This window comes from Tinamus guttatus, unplaced genomic scaffold (genome assembly GCF_059628265.1).
Source record: "Tinamus guttatus ecotype Peru unplaced genomic scaffold, ASM5962826v1 Tinamus_guttatus_pri_ptg000346l, whole genome shotgun sequence".
NCBI lineage: Eukaryota > Metazoa > Chordata > Aves > Tinamiformes > Tinamidae > Tinamus > Tinamus guttatus.
The window spans coordinates 29154-48223 of record NW_028288880.1 but is presented as its reverse complement, the minus strand read 5'-3'; the positions used below and the strand labels follow the sequence as shown (position 1 = coordinate 48223).

The following is a 19070-nucleotide window of genomic DNA, read 5'->3' as shown; positions in this document are numbered from 1 at the left end:
GATATTACAGTTTGCAGCTTCATTCCATAAGTATTGCCGTTTGTGCCAAATATTTAATAGTTTTTTTGCTGTGGACTGTCGTCCACCAGGAACTGATATCACCTAAGACTTTTCAGAGCCATCTAATAGAAAGATATGTATTCACTCTGATTAGCCCAGGATTTGAACGAGGGTCCCAGAAGAGATATATAAGCCTCTTAAATGCATAGAACTTCCAAGGATATGGGTTTAACTGTCTCCCCCTGTGGTAAATAAGCTGTGACAGCTCTATCGGGGGGAAAATGGCAAATAAAATTACCACATTATTTTCCTGTGAATATTTTTGAAGACTAATCTATTTTGCTTCTTTACCTAATAGAATTCTGAGTGCCCTGTTAACACCCGGGCATTTAATTGGAGGAAACAAACAGAAATCCTCAAACTAACAGAAAGCAAGCATACAACATGGGGAAAAAAAGAGGTCAAGTGAGTGAGAGGTCCCTGCTCTTCAGAAACAGTGTTTCGGTTGCCTTTAGGCTGGTCAGGCTCTCTGCAGTATTGATTAGGGAGCTACTGCAATACTCAGCCTGTTGTCATCAGTGGTCACACTGCCTCAAGGGAAAATGTTTCCCCCTTACCTTGATTTGAGGGTGCCAGAGCCCTGGCACAGGCTGCCCAGAGAGGCTGTGGAGGCTCCTGCTCTGGAGATCTTCAAACCCGCCTGGATGGACCCTGTGCCCCTGCTCTGGGTGTCCCTGCTGGAGCAGGGCTTGGACTGGATGATCTCCAGAGGTCCCTGCCAACCTCAACCATTCTGGGATTCTGGGATTCTGTGATACAGATCATTCCAGGTGTGGGAGCGTAGTCCTGTAGCACTGAAAGGTTCTTGTAATATTTTTATCTTCTCTCTATCACATAGCTGGAAGTTTTTAACTACAAAATCATCAGCTTAGATTAAAAAGACTTGAACTATCAGCATATGACTAAGCTAAAGTCAGGGTCAAAGTCAGGCTGACTCTGGTGCAGGAATAAGAGCTGTTTTCTCAAGGAGTATTTTTCTTCTTTAGCTCTGGTCAGACATTTTGAATCTCAAAATGCAGGGGTTTTAAAGCTTCAAAGTTGGCCGGTGCCTTTAGCCAGGCAGTAGTCTGTTGTTTTGAAAAATATTGTGCTTAGGTTTTCTTTATTTTGCAATTCCTTCACTGAATTTAAAAATGAAGCAGGTTTATATTTTATGTTGAGCAAAACAATCATAATAAAAATGGCAACTGAACTGGCTCATCTACTCTATTTTACAGAGTATAATAGATTTTACATTTTCTGCAGTCAATAAGCTGCAGGCTTCTAACATGCAATAGTTCCATTAAAATTAAAATTTGAGTATCTTTTTGCAATCTCCTTTGATCAGTAAACAAGGAAAAACGTTGTAAGATGCTAAGAAACCATCTCATTAATCCTAATTTAGCACTGTGACTATTTTTTTTGTAAGTGTTTTGAGAAGTATGAATTTGGCGGAGTGATTTTTGATACACTTCACAGAGAGATTTTTGGACCCCAAAAATGCCCTGCAAAGTGTATATTTTTGTGTGCACAAAGGATAAATGTTAAGAATCATTTAGTAACCGGAAAGACTGTTCACAAAATGCTTTTGATTTATTGCTGTTTATACTACAGATCCATATCACTTATTTTTACATTGTGTTATTCAAAAACTTGTATGAACCATGAGTTGGCATGTTGTAGAATACTGAAAAGGCATTAATCAACCTAAATAAACAAGTGCATAGATCTATCTAACAACTCTGAAGTAGTTAATAAATTTTTAGCAATTTTATTATAGAAAAGAGGTCTAAAAGAGTAGTGCTTAATTATCTGGACTCCTCTGTGCTGGGCTCTCTTTTGATTGTATTAATGAAGCAGCTGGCCTATTGTTTCTCTTTAATTCCTCTATTGTTTTAAGAATATGTCACAGCTCTTTATTCTTTTATCAGGTGCTGTGCAGGAGGATCCACACAATACCTCATATTCCTACTGTATTTGCCAATGCACAAAGAAGCCTCCAAAGCATTTTTCAAAGAAGGGGCACACATAATTTATAAGTTCTGTTCCTTGCACCACTCTACTGTCAAAAATTTCAACAGTATTGGATTTGAATTCATTATAATTTTTATTAAACAATGTGTCTACATATAGATATATGTACTCTGTTAATGTCAAAAAATTAGAGATCTGACCAGTAACTTGTGCCGTGCTGAAATGGTGCTCATTGTGCTGAGTAGTCACAAGCCCCTGGATGAGAAGCAGGAGGAACTCTCGTATGAAGATCCCATCCTATTGTGATGTGCAAATTCTCCATAAATGCTTAACCTGTGCAACAAAGGAAGCAAGACAATAAATTACCTCCAGCCCCCATTACAATTACTAAAAAGCATCATTTTTTACAAATTGGAATATTTCATTGGGAGAGAAAGGTTTCATTCAGCTGACAGTGCCTGGAAGTCGCTAGAAGTAACACAGTCTGTTGTTTAAATAAATTCTGATAGTCTTTTGACCCTTCTTGCAAACAGATGTGTATACAGGAAACGGGCTATTATGTTGTTGCAGCAACACAATCAAATCCAGTAATCACAAATTTTACCAAAGTATTATTTCTGAATTAACTGACACTGAAAATAGGTTTTAACAGAAATTGCTCTTGATTTTCCTTAACTTCTGTGAAAGATGTTCACTATTTCTGGGTCAAAAAGCTAGGCTCAAATTGTTCAACAAAGAAAACTAATACGTAAGTCTGGAAAAAAATGGGGTTGACTTTGGATATATCTTTATATTATCTTTATTCTTCTTTGTAAATGAAGAAATACGTCCATGTAAAACTTCCTTGCATGGAACAGGTGAATTCAATGTTGCTTTTAGCAACTTGCTTTCCCAAATCAATTTTCCTAAAAACAGTGTTGTGGATCAAGAGGCTTCATGGTTGCATGCATTTTGAAGCACTTTTCTTCCAATAGCTAACAAGGAGGACCATCCTTAGACCTTATTTTTTCAGGCTGTGGCCCACGGATCCCAAATGATACTCCTTAAGATCTGCAAAAACAAGTGAGGAGATAAAAGCCCAATGTTAGGGGGGTCACTTTGCTGTGGCCTGTGCTCGCTGGAAGTGTGGTAGAATTCTGGGAATCAGGAAGGGTGAAGGCCCATTGCATTAGGTGATCTTCAGAGTAAATTGCTGATTCCACATGGAATCATAAGGGTTGTTTCGTTTTAAAAATCCCCAAATATTGGAGGCGAAAATGAAGACCTTTTTAAAAGAAAGTGAATTCTTCCTCTATTTTAGATGTCCGTCTTCTTACAAAAAAATAAAGTCTTATACTAGCATGCATAACTATCGCCACAATACTCCTTATTTTGAATACAGAAGATAGAGTATTACTGCATTTAAATATTATTTAATTGGTTCAATTTACTATATATTTTTTATATTAAGTGTGGTTCCATATCTTGATGAGCCCAGATGTAGTTGCGCGTGTGGTTTACAGCATCCCATTGCTTACATTTTATTATTTTCACAAAGCAAATGCCTATCAATCATAGAGATAAATTAGAAAAAATTGTGCAAACATGACACATGGCAAAGATTTTTTCCAGCGTGCTATGTAATTATTAACCTGATTTTTGCCATTGAAAGAAGCCATGAATTACAGATAGCATGGATGAAGTTAAATGCTTTTATATTAGATACATTTTGCTTATACAGTATTCTATAGGTATGGCCATACAATATAATTGAAGCTTTGTCAGCTCTGTAGCCTAGCAACAGATAATACTGTTAGGTTACTGAATTGCTTCTGGTTGACAAGTAGGGAGTATTTTTGTGTTTATCATGTTTGCTAATGATGGGATTCCTTCCAAAAGGCTTGTCTTAATCTTAATTAGAGTTTATCAGCAGAGGTCTGCATGACATTGTGCAGACACTGATTTCATAAATAATAAAAAGTGCAAGTGAAAAATTTGGCAGGAGAAGAAGATATTTAAGACCACTGATTCTTGTAAGAGCAGCATGAATTTCCAAAATGTAATCAAGTTTGAACTGTGACTCTATTCTTTATTATCGAAACTTGCAGTACACTCCGCTGCAGTTTTGACAGCAATTATGAGTATGATTTATAAGCTTCCTGTTAGGAACCAGATCTGTTTGCACAAGAATCTTGATCATAAACATTACAAAGAACAGTAAGTCCACAGTTTTTCAGGGACATCAGGGCCTTACTTTTTCCTTTCTGTAGAACTTAATTTTTTTATTTAAATGTTTTTTCTTTTGGAGGGGGAGAGGAGGGGGAGATTTTTTTTTCGAGGCAGCAGAAACATCTGCAGTAAAAAATGCAGATGAAGAAGAGAATCCTAAAATAACCTTTCAATTTAGTGGAAACTCTGGAGGTATCAGATAGCTGCTTCAGTGCCTGATGTCATTTGATAAAAAACTTATGCCGTTGCAATCGTAATACATTTTTTGCTCTAGTTTGCAAAATATGATATTCTTAGACTCACCTAACTTTCGTGATTAAATAACCATTTATAATTCCTTGCAATGTGAGCTAGAAAAAGAGTTGAGATAAATACATAAACAGTATTCATGGACCTTTTCATTCTCTTCTTTTGCTTGATGTGTGTGCTTTATATATTGGGTAAATTTATTGGACATGTTTACCATTGATACAATGCTATATTGCAACCTCATGAAACTAATTTTCATCTCTACAAAGTCAGAACTGGATTTGTATAGAAAACAGTTTTCCGCTGCCATAAAATCTTGCTGTATTTTGTAACCTTCCCTTCTGCACTGGGTCAAGGGTAATACTTTTCGTACCCCTCCATATAAAATCAGTAAGACCTTCTTTATTAAAAATGGATAACTAGTGTACTCATTAGGGATGAAAAGAGGGTCAAGTCAGTAGTCTGCCACTGTTTGGCCTTCCAAGCAAGTGGTATAGCCAGCACTTTATTTCTGAGGCGTTGTCACTATTTTTATTGGAGCTTACTTGGAGGTTCTTCCTTTTCTTTTGATGATTAAGTCATGTGAATCTTAGGACTGAGAAACTTGTCCCAGTAAAGCTTTGACAGAGCTATTTCACTTCTATAAGTTCTTCTGACGAAAGGAACTTTGGTCAAAAAATTCCTAGCCATCTTAGCCAGAACTTTATCTCATACAAGTGACAACTGTTAGGAAAATGTAGACATATTCCTCAAGTGACTCATTTTCTGTAGAGTATGGGGAAGGAAAATACAAAAATAACAATATAATTCTTGGACATAACTTCTGTGGAACTGAAGAATTGTAATCAAATGCAGGAGGGGATTAACTTTCCATATTTCTGGTTTACTCGTATGCCAAGCTAGACGCTGCTGTGTTTCCAGAGCTCTTGTCTGTCCCATTCGGCTGGGCCTGCCATAGGTGTGACGGGCTCCAGGGGCTGGTGGAGACGATGACCGAGGTCCCCACGTGCCTCAGCTGTCCTAGTTTGATCTGCTGCTGGACAGGAGTCAACAGCCTAAGGGGCTCTGACACCACGAGGCTCAATCAGCCTTTTAGCCTCATCCAGACTGATTGCCACTGGAGAGCCGGGAATCAACTATCCCGCCTTTTCTCCTCCCCAAGGGTGCACACGTCAAGATGCTCGCTGGGATAGAGAAATCACAGTTGGTTCTTCTGCAGGGACTCATTTTATTCTGTTAAGAAATCCAGTGAGTAATGCAGTCTAGGAAGAGCTCTTGCTGTGTGTTAAAATATATCAAGACACATTGGTTGACTAATACACCTTCCTGTACAAGCAAAATAGAGGTGTAACTGAATAGAGGAAACCCCGCTTACTCCCAGGAAATAACCTGGGCCTGGTGCTTGCAGTGAAAGAGTACCCAGGCTCCTGTTCTCAAGCTGCAGCGTGCACAGATCACACACTTTCATCTATGGGACTAATTAAATACACTTTTGGAATTCAGCCTGCTTTCCTCTCAGATAGATTTGGTACCAGTTAAGCCCCAAAGTGTGGATTTACTCCTGGCTTACATCAGGCAGTAACTCAGACTGTGCTCTGCAAATGTTAGAATTTGTGCTCAGTCATTAGGATTCTGGATTTGTAGCCATTTATGATGCTATCTTCACGTTTCATCTTCTTATTCTCTAGAGGAAATTTCTCCGATTTGCACCATTTAATGCTGTAATTTTGGAAAGCAGTAAACCTTAATATATTTCGCTCCCGTTTCAGTAGATTGTTCGTAAATTTTGGAGCCACCTTCAGCTGCTGTGTTACTAACGGGTGAATACAAAGACACTTTTCTGCTTTGAAACTTTTACACCACTTTGAGGTCTGGAAGCTCAGCGTTATTTTTCCACCGAAACACATTGTCACTGATGCTGTTTTGTTTGCTCATCTTTGAAAGCTAATAGACTGGTTTAATTAATTGTCCAAGATTTCCCTAAAACAATGTCCTAATTCTTCCATTTAGCTGTGGCATCTCATACACTGTTGTTATCTCCTCTACCAGATTTTTGCAACAAGTTGTTTTAAAACTATAATCTCTTTGAGGGGAAAAAAATGAAGTGCAGTTGAAAAGGCAGTTATGCTGAAAGATAAACACAGCAATATTACTTATCAAAACGAGTACAGTTTTTGCTTGCCTAATGAATACAACATATAGCTTTTTCTATATATACAAAACCTGAGGAAAAAAAAAAAGCTTTATAACATATAAAGTATGCGACATTATTTCAGGCATAACTGTATTGGATATGTATCTAGGCCTGAGAGTGTAGATAACACAATATAAGTGCTTTGCCTGTCTAAACATGTTAAATAAATGAGCATTCACTATCGCATTCAAATACATTAGTAGATGTGCTCGCATAGTTAATTTTCTTTTTAATGCACCACACGTGACATTTGCAGCACTGAGCTACAGTGTATCTTAGTGTTCAATGAAAGTTCTTCCCCCTGCCCCCCTTTTAAACAAACCTTTATTTGAATAAGCCTTTATGAAACAGATCTTTGGCATATCTTCTTTTCAGGAAGTTCAGTCAGTGTAAGCAGAGATAAAGCAGTCATTTTACAAAGAATATTACATAAGGGAAGATTTTTTTGTAGAGAAAGATGGTGGCAAACATAAGGGAAGGAGAAAACAGCCGTAGGAGGAAATCTGATTTCTTTCTGGCAGCAGTTTGGTGTTGTAGTGCTGGGATTGAGTATTCAAAATGAAGCAGAATCAGAGTTATGGCAAAATATACAGGAAGTTTGATGAAATAAAATCATGAATAAAGTGTCAAATAAAATAGTTTCACCTGTGTCTTAATTTTCTTAATGCTGGTCTTTCAGGAGACAAAAAGAAAAACTGAAATGAGTAGCGTTATTGCACATAATTAGAAATATGCCTAATTTTTTATTCATTTCCAGTTCTCCTGATAGAATGAAATCAGTAAAAGGAAGAATTATTTTTCTCTTTTCCCTGAACAATCCATCAAAAAGAGCCTTACCCAGCTCTGGTGTGTGAAATTCTTTTGAAATACGATGTCGTCAGTGAAACCTTTCTGGTTTTATGTTTTCCGCAGGAGGGCAGCTCTGGTGCACCACCACCAAGGCCATCGCAGAGGGTGAGGAGCTGGTTGCCTTTGTTGTGGATTTTGACTCAAGGCTGCAAGCTGCCAGTCAGATGAGTCTCTCCGAAGGGATGTATCCCGCACGCCTGCTCGACTCCATACAGTTGCTCCCTCAACAAGCTGCAATGGCATCGATTTTGCCTACGGCTATCGTGAACAGTAAGTGCTGAATGCCCTTGCTTTACTTTAAACAGCATTATTTTAAAGCACATACCAAAAGCAAATACGCTAATAGTGAACTAAAGACAACAGGAATCGTACAACTTACTTAAGTTACACTGTTTAAAGGTTCCATGTGTTCTGCCCTCATCACGGATGAGCCGGCAGACATAAAAGGAGCAAGAAGAGAGGTCTGACAGCTGTGAGCTGTACGAACCTCTCCCAGAGCCTGCCATCATGGGGTATTTCTGTGATCAGAAGTGATACTATCAGAGACTGCTGAAAAAGTAGATAAGACAGACCTGTTAGCTCACAAAGTCCAGCCTTTGCTTCTCAGATAGGCTTGTTCCTTATAGTGCAGCTTCTGATAATAACTCATGATAGTCTGTGGAAATAAAGAACACATTTCATCAGTGGCTGTTTCAAAATGCAGTAGAGATCATTCCGTATAACAGCTCTGATATATCATAGTATCTCAGCTCAATGGGGCTACTCAAGAATGTGTTTAAGTCCTCTGGCCATCAATAGACCCTATCATGGACAAAATATAGCATGTAATTAAGTGCTGTCCTGAGAGAGGAGGGACATTAGCAGATGATAAGTGAGTTCCTGAACTGGGATCGTTCAGCCAGAATGTTCTGTTTATTAAGTTTCATTTTATTAAATTTTCCCAATTACTGTCTTTTTTAACCTTTATGCTGCCCTAGTTCCTCATCCTGCTCACTCAGTACCTTTCAGAGGCGTTAGGTGTTATCAGGTGCCTCCTCAGTCATCGCTTAGACCTATTGCACATCCTTAGCTCTTTCAGTATTTTCTTTGTGAGCCTGTTCATCAGAGCCCTTATTGCAGCACTTCCCTGTGCTTCCTGTGGTTTGTAAGAATTGTAACTAGCTGCAGTGAAGACACAGTATTCCTCCTGAGTGATGCAGACACGTCGTCTGCCACTCGTCTCCCATCAAGTAACACTGTCTTGAATGCACCTCTCAATTTGTAGTGAGGCATCTTAGCCACTGTTAGCAAATATATGAAAAAAATGGGGGAAAATTTGATTTTGTAGGGTTTTTTTTAATCTTTCTTTTCCTGCTAATAATATCAAAATGCAGTACCTCATTTTCAGTTTATTTAGCCTGAACTTGAATATTTCATTTTCTGAACTGATCCATTAAAACTTTTTGAAACCATCCATTGAAACAAATTGAAACATTTTGCTTTGAAACAATTAAAACATTAACTTAAAGTGGTTTATCTGTTTCATTGACTTAGCTGAGTAATAGTTTCAGACTTGTTTCCTATACATTATTCCCCCTGCAATTGCATGCTACTACAGTGCAAAACTACTCAAATGCATTTCCTCTGTGTAGCATATAATGGGAGTCACATATTCACTGTGCATAACTGGAGCTACAGTCTGCCCAGGCAATATAGCCCCTAGGAAATAGAGATGGCTGGGAGTCAAGTTCATTAAGATAATAGGAAAGCTCAATTTTGTCATGGAATGTAGTCAAATGCATTCAAATGGGACAGGCTTGCCCATGTTTCAAGTTTCCCTCTTACTGACTTTTGGGCTTTCTCTTCTAATGAAGCCTCAACAGTTCAACTTTTTCAAGCAGCTTAAAACCAAGAACAAATGCTAAAATGACAGTTTTTGTAGGAGATGGACATTCCAAATGCTGCCTGCTTTATCAATGTTACTTTTAATAGTGGTATGTCTCGGAATAGTAACTGCTCCATTAAATGTTTGTATCTTTTAAATTCACTCACAATTATTCAATGGCAAAGAGAAAAACAGGAACTGTTAGTGGTGAAAGAATCTTATGTAAATTAATGAATAGCAAAATAGACAAGCATTAGTAATGCAATTAGAACAGCAAACTAAGCAATGTAAATTTTGGCTGCACTTGCAGATATTTAATGAGTAGAAGACTTGTGCCTTTCACTGGGCTGGATTCTTCAACTTTGTTCACCCATAGGAACTGCAACAAAACTGTTGTGCTATACACATCAACAATATCTGAGCATAAACAGTTATGAATAATAATGAATTGCATCACCAGCTACACATGCCTTAATAGATAAACGTCAACACTTTCAAGTGTTAAGGAAAGTAGGAATTCTCAGAGCAATCAACCTTTTGTCAAGTCTAACTTAATCGAAGTAGCTAGTTGTATTTGAAAATATTGCTATGAATGTGAGGCTTACATTTGCCACAGTCAGATTTTCTTTCTGGAGTCAGTGGGAGATCTAATTTTGCCAAAGAGGGCTGTACTTTGATGTTGACTGAAGTGACCTGTTCTGTGGCTATGAGACCAACTGGCAAAGACTTCCCTTACTTGCACTTTTATCCTTTCTTAGACTCAAAAGCGCCCAAACTAGTCATAGGAAATGATCCCAGGCCTGTGGTAGCTCTTGAACTCTCATGTTCAGGAATGGGGAAAGTTTCCATCCATTTAAGCCACAAATTTGCAAGGGGCTATTTTGGTGCTTTAAGAACTCAGCCAAGTTTCAGTGCTCCCATCCAGACCCTGTCACTATTTAATTTACTGGTATAGACGTAGTCAAAACGTCCAGGATTTCTTCCCTGTTCTTACTGATAGAGTAACAATTTCAGCCCTCAGAAGGGTCAAATACCTTTGTATCCTCCCGAGGCAGATACATAAAATGCACTGTGTAGTCATCCTTCTGACAGGGTATTAACAACCAAATATCAGTCTGTTCTGTGAGAATACACAGTATTCAGTATTACTCTTCAATGAGTAAAGGCCTTCAGTTTATGATCAAAATATCTACTTGCTCTGCTCCTGGGGAGCAATCTGTACAGCCTATCCATTGTCTTCCTCTCAGGACTCTGACATTTTGGGATAAAAGACAATGAAAAAATATAGTATTCTTAGTAAATGTCCCTACAATGTAGAGAAAAGTGACACAGTAACAATTTATCAACAGTAACAGGACAAAGGATACCAGACATTTTAATTGCCGGTATTAATAACAACAAGAACCCAAGGAATAAGCAATTTTGTTAGTATAATATTAATTTTCTAAAGTTAATCTAGTCTGACCTCTTGGATATCAGTGCAACAGCATTTTATGGTGATAACTTGTGCTATGGCTATGCTATGGCATAAAGTTGTACTTAAAACTTGAAATATTTTTTTTCCGAATGATAAGCAATTAGCACTCAGAAATTCCAAGGCCAAATACCAGGAAGAAGTATGTACATATTAAAAAAAAAAAACATGATTGAAATATGTCACCAGTTGAACAGCGATGTGTTGGAAATATAGCTATTTAAACAATTAAATGTAAATAATCTAATTAATTAAATTTAGTGCTGCATATTCATCACAGATAATGTTATTTCATTTTTAAATAATTATGTACATGCTTCAAACTTCCAGCCTTCTTTCTTTTCAAGCAGGCTATTTTTTAAATTCCCTTTTGAAAGACACCGCGGTCTCTCACATTTGGTCGCTCCCTTGCAAGTGACATTTTAATAAACCTGTGGCTCAAATTTCAGTATTTTGTTAAATAAGCATGCCGTTAATAGGGAAATGAAGGGAATTAATCCCACTGTGTTAATTGGTTGGCACTGAATGCACCGTGGCTAACTGCACCTGGTTATATTTGCTTGTAGAGGACATATTCCCCTGCAAATCCTGTGGCATTTGGTACCGAAGTGAGAGGAATTTGCAAGCCCATCTCATGTACTACTGCAGTGGAAGGCAAAGAGAGGGGCCTCAGCTGTCAGAGGAAAATGAAGATAGTGCTCAGCAGATATCCAGTGTCTGCCCCTTTCCTCAGTGCACCAAAAGTTTTTCGAATGCAAGAGCTCTGGAAATGCACCTAAATTCTCACAGTGGTAAGTACCATGTATCTTCCTGTGTCACCTTCTAAGATTTAATCACTGTGCACAGTGGATCAGTGTCTCCCCAAAGACATACAAGCACTGGGTGTATATACTACTAAGATGCCAAGAGTTTCTGACATATATTCCATGCCATCCACCTTTCTCATGTAAGCTGTGACATTTCTGTAATCTACTTAACTTTATTTGAACGCTGCCTCTGTCTCTCTCTTAAAAAGTATATTCACACATACAGTCAGCATTTATTTACTGATAAGGATATGTTCATAAGTCCAGACACATTAGACTGCGCGTTGGTGTCTTGATTACATCAAGATTTCATCCACCAAACTTTAGTCTCCTTGAACACTGTCTTTATCTGCGCTCTTTGACACTCATTGGAGAGAGACACCCTCTCAAAGACCAAGTCTTCCCAATACAGAATCTCGGGGTTGTGGAGAAAGCTTTTACTTTTAAGGCAGGAGATTTTCAAGAGTAGAATTAGGAGCTCTTTGTGCACCTGTTACAAGCTACTTGTTCCATAGCTTCTAAATGTTCCTTTCCTTCTTTATAAAATGGGGATAGTATTTTTCCTTTTTCCTTTTCCTTTCCCTTTTCCTTTAAAAAAATTAAATAAATAATGACTTGACTATGGAAAGAGGGATTAAAAAATCTGGGATTTAGCAGGGGTTCTGTCTTGTTCCTCGAAGAACCTGTGAGTGTGGTATTTAAATTTGTTTTATGTTAGGTCAGAACTCACAGGTAATGACAATTTATAATAGCAATTATAAATCTAAATGGCTGATTTCTTTATTTGAGAAGAAAAGAAAACACAGAGACAGCTGGATAAAGGATGTCAAAAGACATGTTTGAGCACAGAAAAGTTAGTAAACTTTCCATTCAATCTCAACTCTGGTACAATATAGAAGCATTTGTATTCAATCTGAAAGCGAGATGTTCTCCCCAGTCTGTCTTTAGACATTGCTAATCAGTGCATTTATCTCACAGAAGTCAGAGATTCAGGTAATTTATTACGAGGATGATCAGGGGCCTGGAACATCTGCCCTATGAGGAGAGGCTGAGGGAGCTGGGCCTGTTCAGCCTGGAGAAGAGAAGGCTGAGAGGGGACCTGAGCAGTGTCTAGAAGTACCTCAAGGGAGGTAGTGAGGAGGATGGTGCTGGCCTCTTCTCACTGGTGGCCACTGACAGAACTAGAAGAAACAGCCACAAACTGAAGCACCAAAAGTTCCACAGGAACTTAAGGAAAAATTTCTTAACAGTGAGGGTGCCAGAGCACTGGAACAGGCTGCCCAGAGAGGTTGTGGAGTCTCCTTCTCTGGAGATCTTCAAACCCGCTTGGACGCAGTCCTGTGCCACGTGCTCTAGGTGACCCTGCGTGTGCAGGGGGTTGGACTAGATGATCTCTAGAGGTCCCTTCCAACCTTAAGCATTCTGTGATTCCATGATTTGGTCTTTTCATGAATAACCTGGGAGGTGCTGAGTACCTGGAAGGAGGACTGTGCTATGTGAGGAACTTTTTGTGTAAACCACATTGACAACAAGTAGTCATTCCTTCTGGTCCTTGTCAGCCATTCCTTTCCAGACTTTTTGGTGCTTCCAGGTCTTAACCCTGACTATACTCTGACTATAGCCATTTTCTGTCTCTCTTGCCTTGCAAAGTGATCGTATCTTCTTGCAATCTAGAGTTAAAATCTGCAGTCCTTGAGAGACATAGAAATGTGCTGTGCTGAATTTCAAGTAATAATTTTAAGAATATACTAAATTCAAGACTAAACCTCTTCTCCAGCTTTTTAGTCATAAACCAGTCATTTGAATCGTAGTTCTACTTTTTTCTCATCTGATCGATCTTTAATTCTTCTAGGCAGATTATAAAAAACTCAAAACAGTTTCTGCAACAGGATTGAAAATTTCCTCCTCCATATACCCTGTGACCTCGTGTTGTGTTTGCTTCAGTCTCTGTTAACAGCTCCAGCTGGAGGCTCTATCAATCAGACCCACATTACTGGAGCTAGGAAGCTAGGTGCCTCCACCGTGACTGCAGCACACCATGAAGAAGTATTTGAAACTCCATCTTGTGGCAGTGGAGGAGCTAAAGCCTCTAATTGCTCTCCTGGTGAAAAAAATAAAAAAAAAAATGCCTGACAGGGGAAAAGTGCTTATTAAAGTACTGTATATCTCCCCTGCTCAGTTCTGGCTTCTGAGGCCCAGAGTAGTTCAAATTCGAAATGTGTCTCACAAATGAGAGATTGACAGACACTAGGAGTGAAGTGAGGGCCTCCCGGCCTGACGGGATGAGAGAATGACTTCCCACAGATTGAGCCACAATATCCTTACAGCTTTATATTGTCCCACTGCAACAAACCCGGCCAAAGTGACCGAGGAGTGTGTGTGCGGGTAGGCAAAACAAATGTCCATGCTTGATTTAGATTTAAAATAGCTTCCCTAGTGCTTATTTTTCAGTTTTTATCAGCTACCAAATGCTCAGAATTGGTGTTGCCGTAAGAGACAATTTCTCTCTTTTTAGGTATTTTCAGCTTCAAAATACCATGAAACATGTTTTTTGCTTGAGCAGTGATTGTACTGTTCTAGGTAGGGAGGTATATTACAATTCCATAATGAAAAGGTGTATTATAGCAGTAGCTGCCTACAGCCATTATACATGGGAGAAAAAAAGAAAATTAGTAGTTCTTACTGCTTTATGCTTTCTCTGCAAATGATGTTCCTGTATCCTTCATGCAGGAAAAAGAAATGGTCACTTTAACCTGCATTTCACTTTTTTACTTATTTATCTTTTCCACAGGAGTAAAAATGGAAGAATTTCTCCCGCCTGGTGCTAGTTTGAAATGCACAGTTTGTACTTACACTGCAGACTCAGTGATTAACTTTCATCAGCACCTGTTCTCGCATCTTACTCAAGCTGCCTTCAGATGCAATCACTGCCACTTTGGCTTCCAAACTCAGAGGGAGCTCCTGCAGCACCAAGAGCTACATGTCTCCGGCAACAAGATCCAGAGAGAAAGCGACATGGAGCACTCTCCAAGTGGGAATGAAGAGGGTTTACAGACAGCAGCAGACATGCTGAGCAGGAATGATGTGCCCCAGAGTCAAAAGAGCATGCAGACTAAAGATGCGAGTTCTGATACAGAGCTTGATAAATGTGAAAAAAAGACTCCACTTTTCCTTCCAAACCAGAGGCCAGAAACACAGCCTGCAGCAAATAAGCAAAGTTTTTCATATACTAAAATAAAATCTGAACCATCCAGTCCAAGACTTGCCTCATCACCAGTTCAGCCCAATATTGGCCCTTCTTTCCCAATGGGACCTTTTCTTTCCCAGTTTGCATTTCCCCAGGACATCACTGTGGTTCCTCAGGCTTCAGAGATACTAGCCAAAATGTCTGAACTGGTCCATCGAAGACTGAGGCATGGAAGTAGCAATTATCCTCCTGTGATTTACAGTCCTTTGATGCCAAAAGGGGCTACATGTTTTGAGTGTAACATAACATTCAATAATTTAGACAACTACTTGGTACACAAAAAGCATTACTGCAGCAGCCGATGGCAGCAGATGGCGAAGTCACCAGATTTTTCCAGTGTTCCAGAAAAAATGCCAGAGGCTGTAAGTCCCAGTAACGGTCAAGGCCCTATAAACATCCTGAGTACAACTCCCCACACATCTGATCCTGAGAATCAGCTTCTGCAGACACCGTGCATAAACTCTTCCAATGTTTTGGATCTGATTGGGCCAAACAATAAAAGTCACGATAAAGACTTTACAGCACAAGCCAAGAAGCTGTCAAGTGCAAGCAACGGTGATGAGAAGATAAATGGAAAACCTTCCGATGCGAAGAATCCCAACACGCCCTTGGTGGAAGGGGAGAGTGATCCCAACAAGACCACCTGTGAAGCTTGCAACATTACTTTCAGCAGGCACGAAACGTACATGGTGCACAAGCAGTACTACTGTGCCACGCGCCATGACCCCCCGCTGAAGAGGTCCTCTTCCAGCAAGGTGCCTGCCATGCAGAGGACCATGCGCACGCGGAAGCGGAGGAAGATGTATGAGATGTGTCTGCCGGAGCAGGAGCAAAGGCCACCGCTGGTTCAACAGCGCTTTCTGGAAGTGGCAAATCTTGGCAATCCTTGTACTTCTACTCAAGAGTCAACAGAAGGCCTTGGGGAATGTTACCATCCACGATGTGATATATTTCCAGGGATAGTGTCGAAGCACCTGGAAACATCCCTGTCTATCAACAAGTGCGTGCCAGTTTCGAAGTGTGATACGCCGCACTCCACAGTTTCCTGCTTGGAGATGGATGTGCCAATAGATCTCAGTAAAAAGTGTTTATCCCAGTCGGAGAGGACATCCACTTCTCCTAAGCGGCTGCTGGACTACCATGAGTGCACAGTGTGCAAGATCAGCTTTAACAAGGTGGAGAACTACCTTGCTCATAAGCAGAATTTTTGCCCTGTCACCGCCCATCAGCGTAATGACCTGGGACAACTCGATAGCAAGGTGTTTCAAAACCCAGAAAGTGAAAGAAACAGCCCAGAAGTCAGTTATGACAGAAGCATAATCAAATGTGAGAAAAATGGGAGCTCCAAACAGTCCTCTCCTAATGGAAACTTGTTTTCAACACACTTAGCAACACTTCAAGGACTCAAAGTCTTTAGTGAAGCGGCCCAGCTTATTGCTACAAAAGAAGAAAACAAACATTTGTTTCTTCCACAATGCCTTTACCCTGGAGCAATAAAGAAAGCTAAAGGAGCGGATCAGCTTTCTCCATACTATGGAATAAAGCCAAGTGATTATATTTCTGGTTCTCTCGTCATTCATAATACTGATTTAGATCAAAGCACAAATACAGAAAGTGAATCTCCTAAAGGCCAGACCCCTTCAAATGGATGTGCCGTGCAGAAGAAAGAGTCTCTTCCATTATTGCCAAAAAATCGAGGCATGGTAATAGTTAATGGGGGACTAAAACAGGAGGAAAGGCCTGCAGCAAACCCACAGCAAGAGAACATTTCGCAGAACCCTCCGCATGAAGATGGGCACAAGTCTCCTTCGTGGATCTCTGAGAATCCTTTACCTGCAAACGAGAACGTCTCTCCAGCAATTCCTTCGGCAGAGGAACAGTTGTCTAGTATAGCAAAAGGAGTGAATGGTTCTGCCCAGGCCCCAAGCAGTGGAAAATATTGCCGACTGTGTGACATCCAGTTCAACAATCTTTCAAACTTTATAACTCACAAGAAGTTTTATTGCTCGTCACATGCAGCAGAACATGTCAAATGAAACAATCGGTCAACTTTGGTACCTGTGTTTAGCATATTGTTCCATACAGTCTAAAGAAAGCTGTTTGAATTACATCTGGACAATCAGGAGATAATTCACTATTGCTGAGTTGAGGACTTGAAGGTGTAATTTCATTACAGTCCATTAGTAAAGTGTATTATTGGTGCCATTTTCAAAAATATTAATTTATTTTACCAGCAGTATTCATAGCTGTAGTTATGTTATTTTTTATTTAAAAACTTTATATTAAAGTCATTTGTAATGTTATTGTATAGTTATTGTGTAGCACATATGGTTTGCACTGTATAGTAGATTTTAAAGAAAATAGTCACAAACAATACAGAAAAGCATTTTAGAAATAGCTTCAAAAGCACTTGTGTATCCTGATTTTTTTTCTTATATGCTATTGCAGATATGTGTATATGCTAAAATATAACTTGCAAAAAAGTTTCAACTATGCTGTAAAGTTCGCCTTAAAAATTCAATTTTTTGAACAATTGGGCTCAGTTTGCACTTTATATTTTAGCAGATACAGTACCTTAGTCATTAGGCTTTGCATTTGTATGTAGCAGTATGTTTCTGTCCACTTTCTTAATCTGAAACGTACGTTAAATGAAGATGGCAATTTTTTTCTTGTATAGTACTTGTATTTTCTTTCGCTGATGCATCTCTGTCTCAATTTTTAAACCTTTGCTGTTAAATGCAATACTTTATAAAGAATGAACAAAATTACTGGAAGCAGTATTGTAAGTAATGAGGTCATATCAATCCGTTTTATCTTTTGAAAGGCACAGTCTAAAACAAAACCCTAAACTCAATGCTGCAATTATGAATCTAATTCATATATAAGATATATTTAAATATAAGAGTAGCAATACTGCAACTGGTGATCACAAAGATAATGTTCTACTTCTGATAGAAATAATTTCTCAACAAATGTTGTTACTATGCATGTATATGGATGGAATAAAATTCCAGATCATTGGAGATGTTTGACGGTAATTTCTTTATTTTGTTTTTCAACGAGGATTTCGAGCTCACAAACTACCTTGCCCTCTTCTCGGTGCACGCGAAGCATTTAAAGAGGGAGTGAACACAAGGGATGCTCCACTTGGAGGTTACGAGCTCGGCTGAGGTTGAGGCAACCTAGTGAACTGAAACTTAAAATGGGAAAGTCTGAAACGAGGGAGGCTGTTTCTTCTGCATGTCAACTCCTGTCAACCAGTCTGCTCCATCACCTTGGCCGTGATTCTGTAGCTGCTCAGTGGTCTTAAGAACAGCTACTAATAACATTTGTTTAAAATGAATGACAGTTTGCTCCACTAATTCTCTGTCGAAATAATATTTAATCATTTATGTTATATTAAAGGCTGAACTCATGCACAGGTAACACCCTTCGCTTGCAGTTATCATTCAGTCTCCTGTGCGCTGCTTTGATAAAAAAAATATGACTATGGAAGTGAACAGGTGATGCATTTTTCATCCTACAGATTCGAATCATGGAATCACAGAATGCTTAAGGTTGGAAGGGACCTCTAGAGATCATCTAGTCCAACCCCCTGCACACGCAGGGTCACCTAGAGCACGTGGCACAGGACTGCGTCCAAGCGGGTTTGAAGATCTCCAGAGAAGGAGACTCCACAACCTCTCTGGGCAGCCTGTTCCAGTGCTCTGGCACCCTCACTGTCAAGAAATTTTTCCTTAAGTTCCTGTGGAACTTTTGGTGCTTCAGTTTGTGGCTGTTTCCTCTAGTCCTGTCGGTGGCCACCAGTGAAAAGAGGCCAGCACCATCCTCCTCACTGCCTCCCTTGAGGTACTTCTAGACACTGCTCAGGTCCCCTCTCAGCCTTCTCTTCTCCAGGCTGAACAGGCCCAGCTCCCTCAGTCTTTCAAGGCAAGACCATGGCATGAGTATGTCACAAAAGCATCTGTAGTTAGTTTAGTCCCTGTATCACTCAAAGCACCACCACAAAATCAAGTACATGAAAGGATGGTGTTCCAGGTAAGCAGCCAGTTGGAGTCTAGCACAATGTGCAGTCCCACTGGCTTTTGGCAGCCCTGTCCCTGGGTGCTTTAGAACCGAATCCATCCTTTTCTGTCTGCACGTACATGTGATCCAGTAGCCAGTAA

At 39.5% G+C, this 19070-nt stretch overlaps 1 protein-coding gene across 2 annotated transcripts in view; it reads left to right on the top strand.

The window, feature by feature from the left end:
- Positions 1 to 17927, top strand: part of ZFPM2 (zinc finger protein, FOG family member 2) — a 288963-nt gene extending 271036 nt beyond the window's left edge. For both annotated transcript variants that reach the window (XM_088529792.1, XM_088529791.1), the window contains 3 exons: positions 7577 to 7783; positions 11418 to 11642; positions 14449 to 17927. In XM_088529792.1, the coding sequence (XP_088385918.1) occupies positions 7577 to 7783; positions 11418 to 11642; positions 14449 to 16940 (2924 nt within the window). In that variant the 3' untranslated portion in view covers positions 16941 to 17927. The remainder of the gene's footprint in view (positions 1 to 7576; positions 7784 to 11417; positions 11643 to 14448) is intronic.
- Positions 17928 to 19070: the final 1143 nt, after the last annotated feature.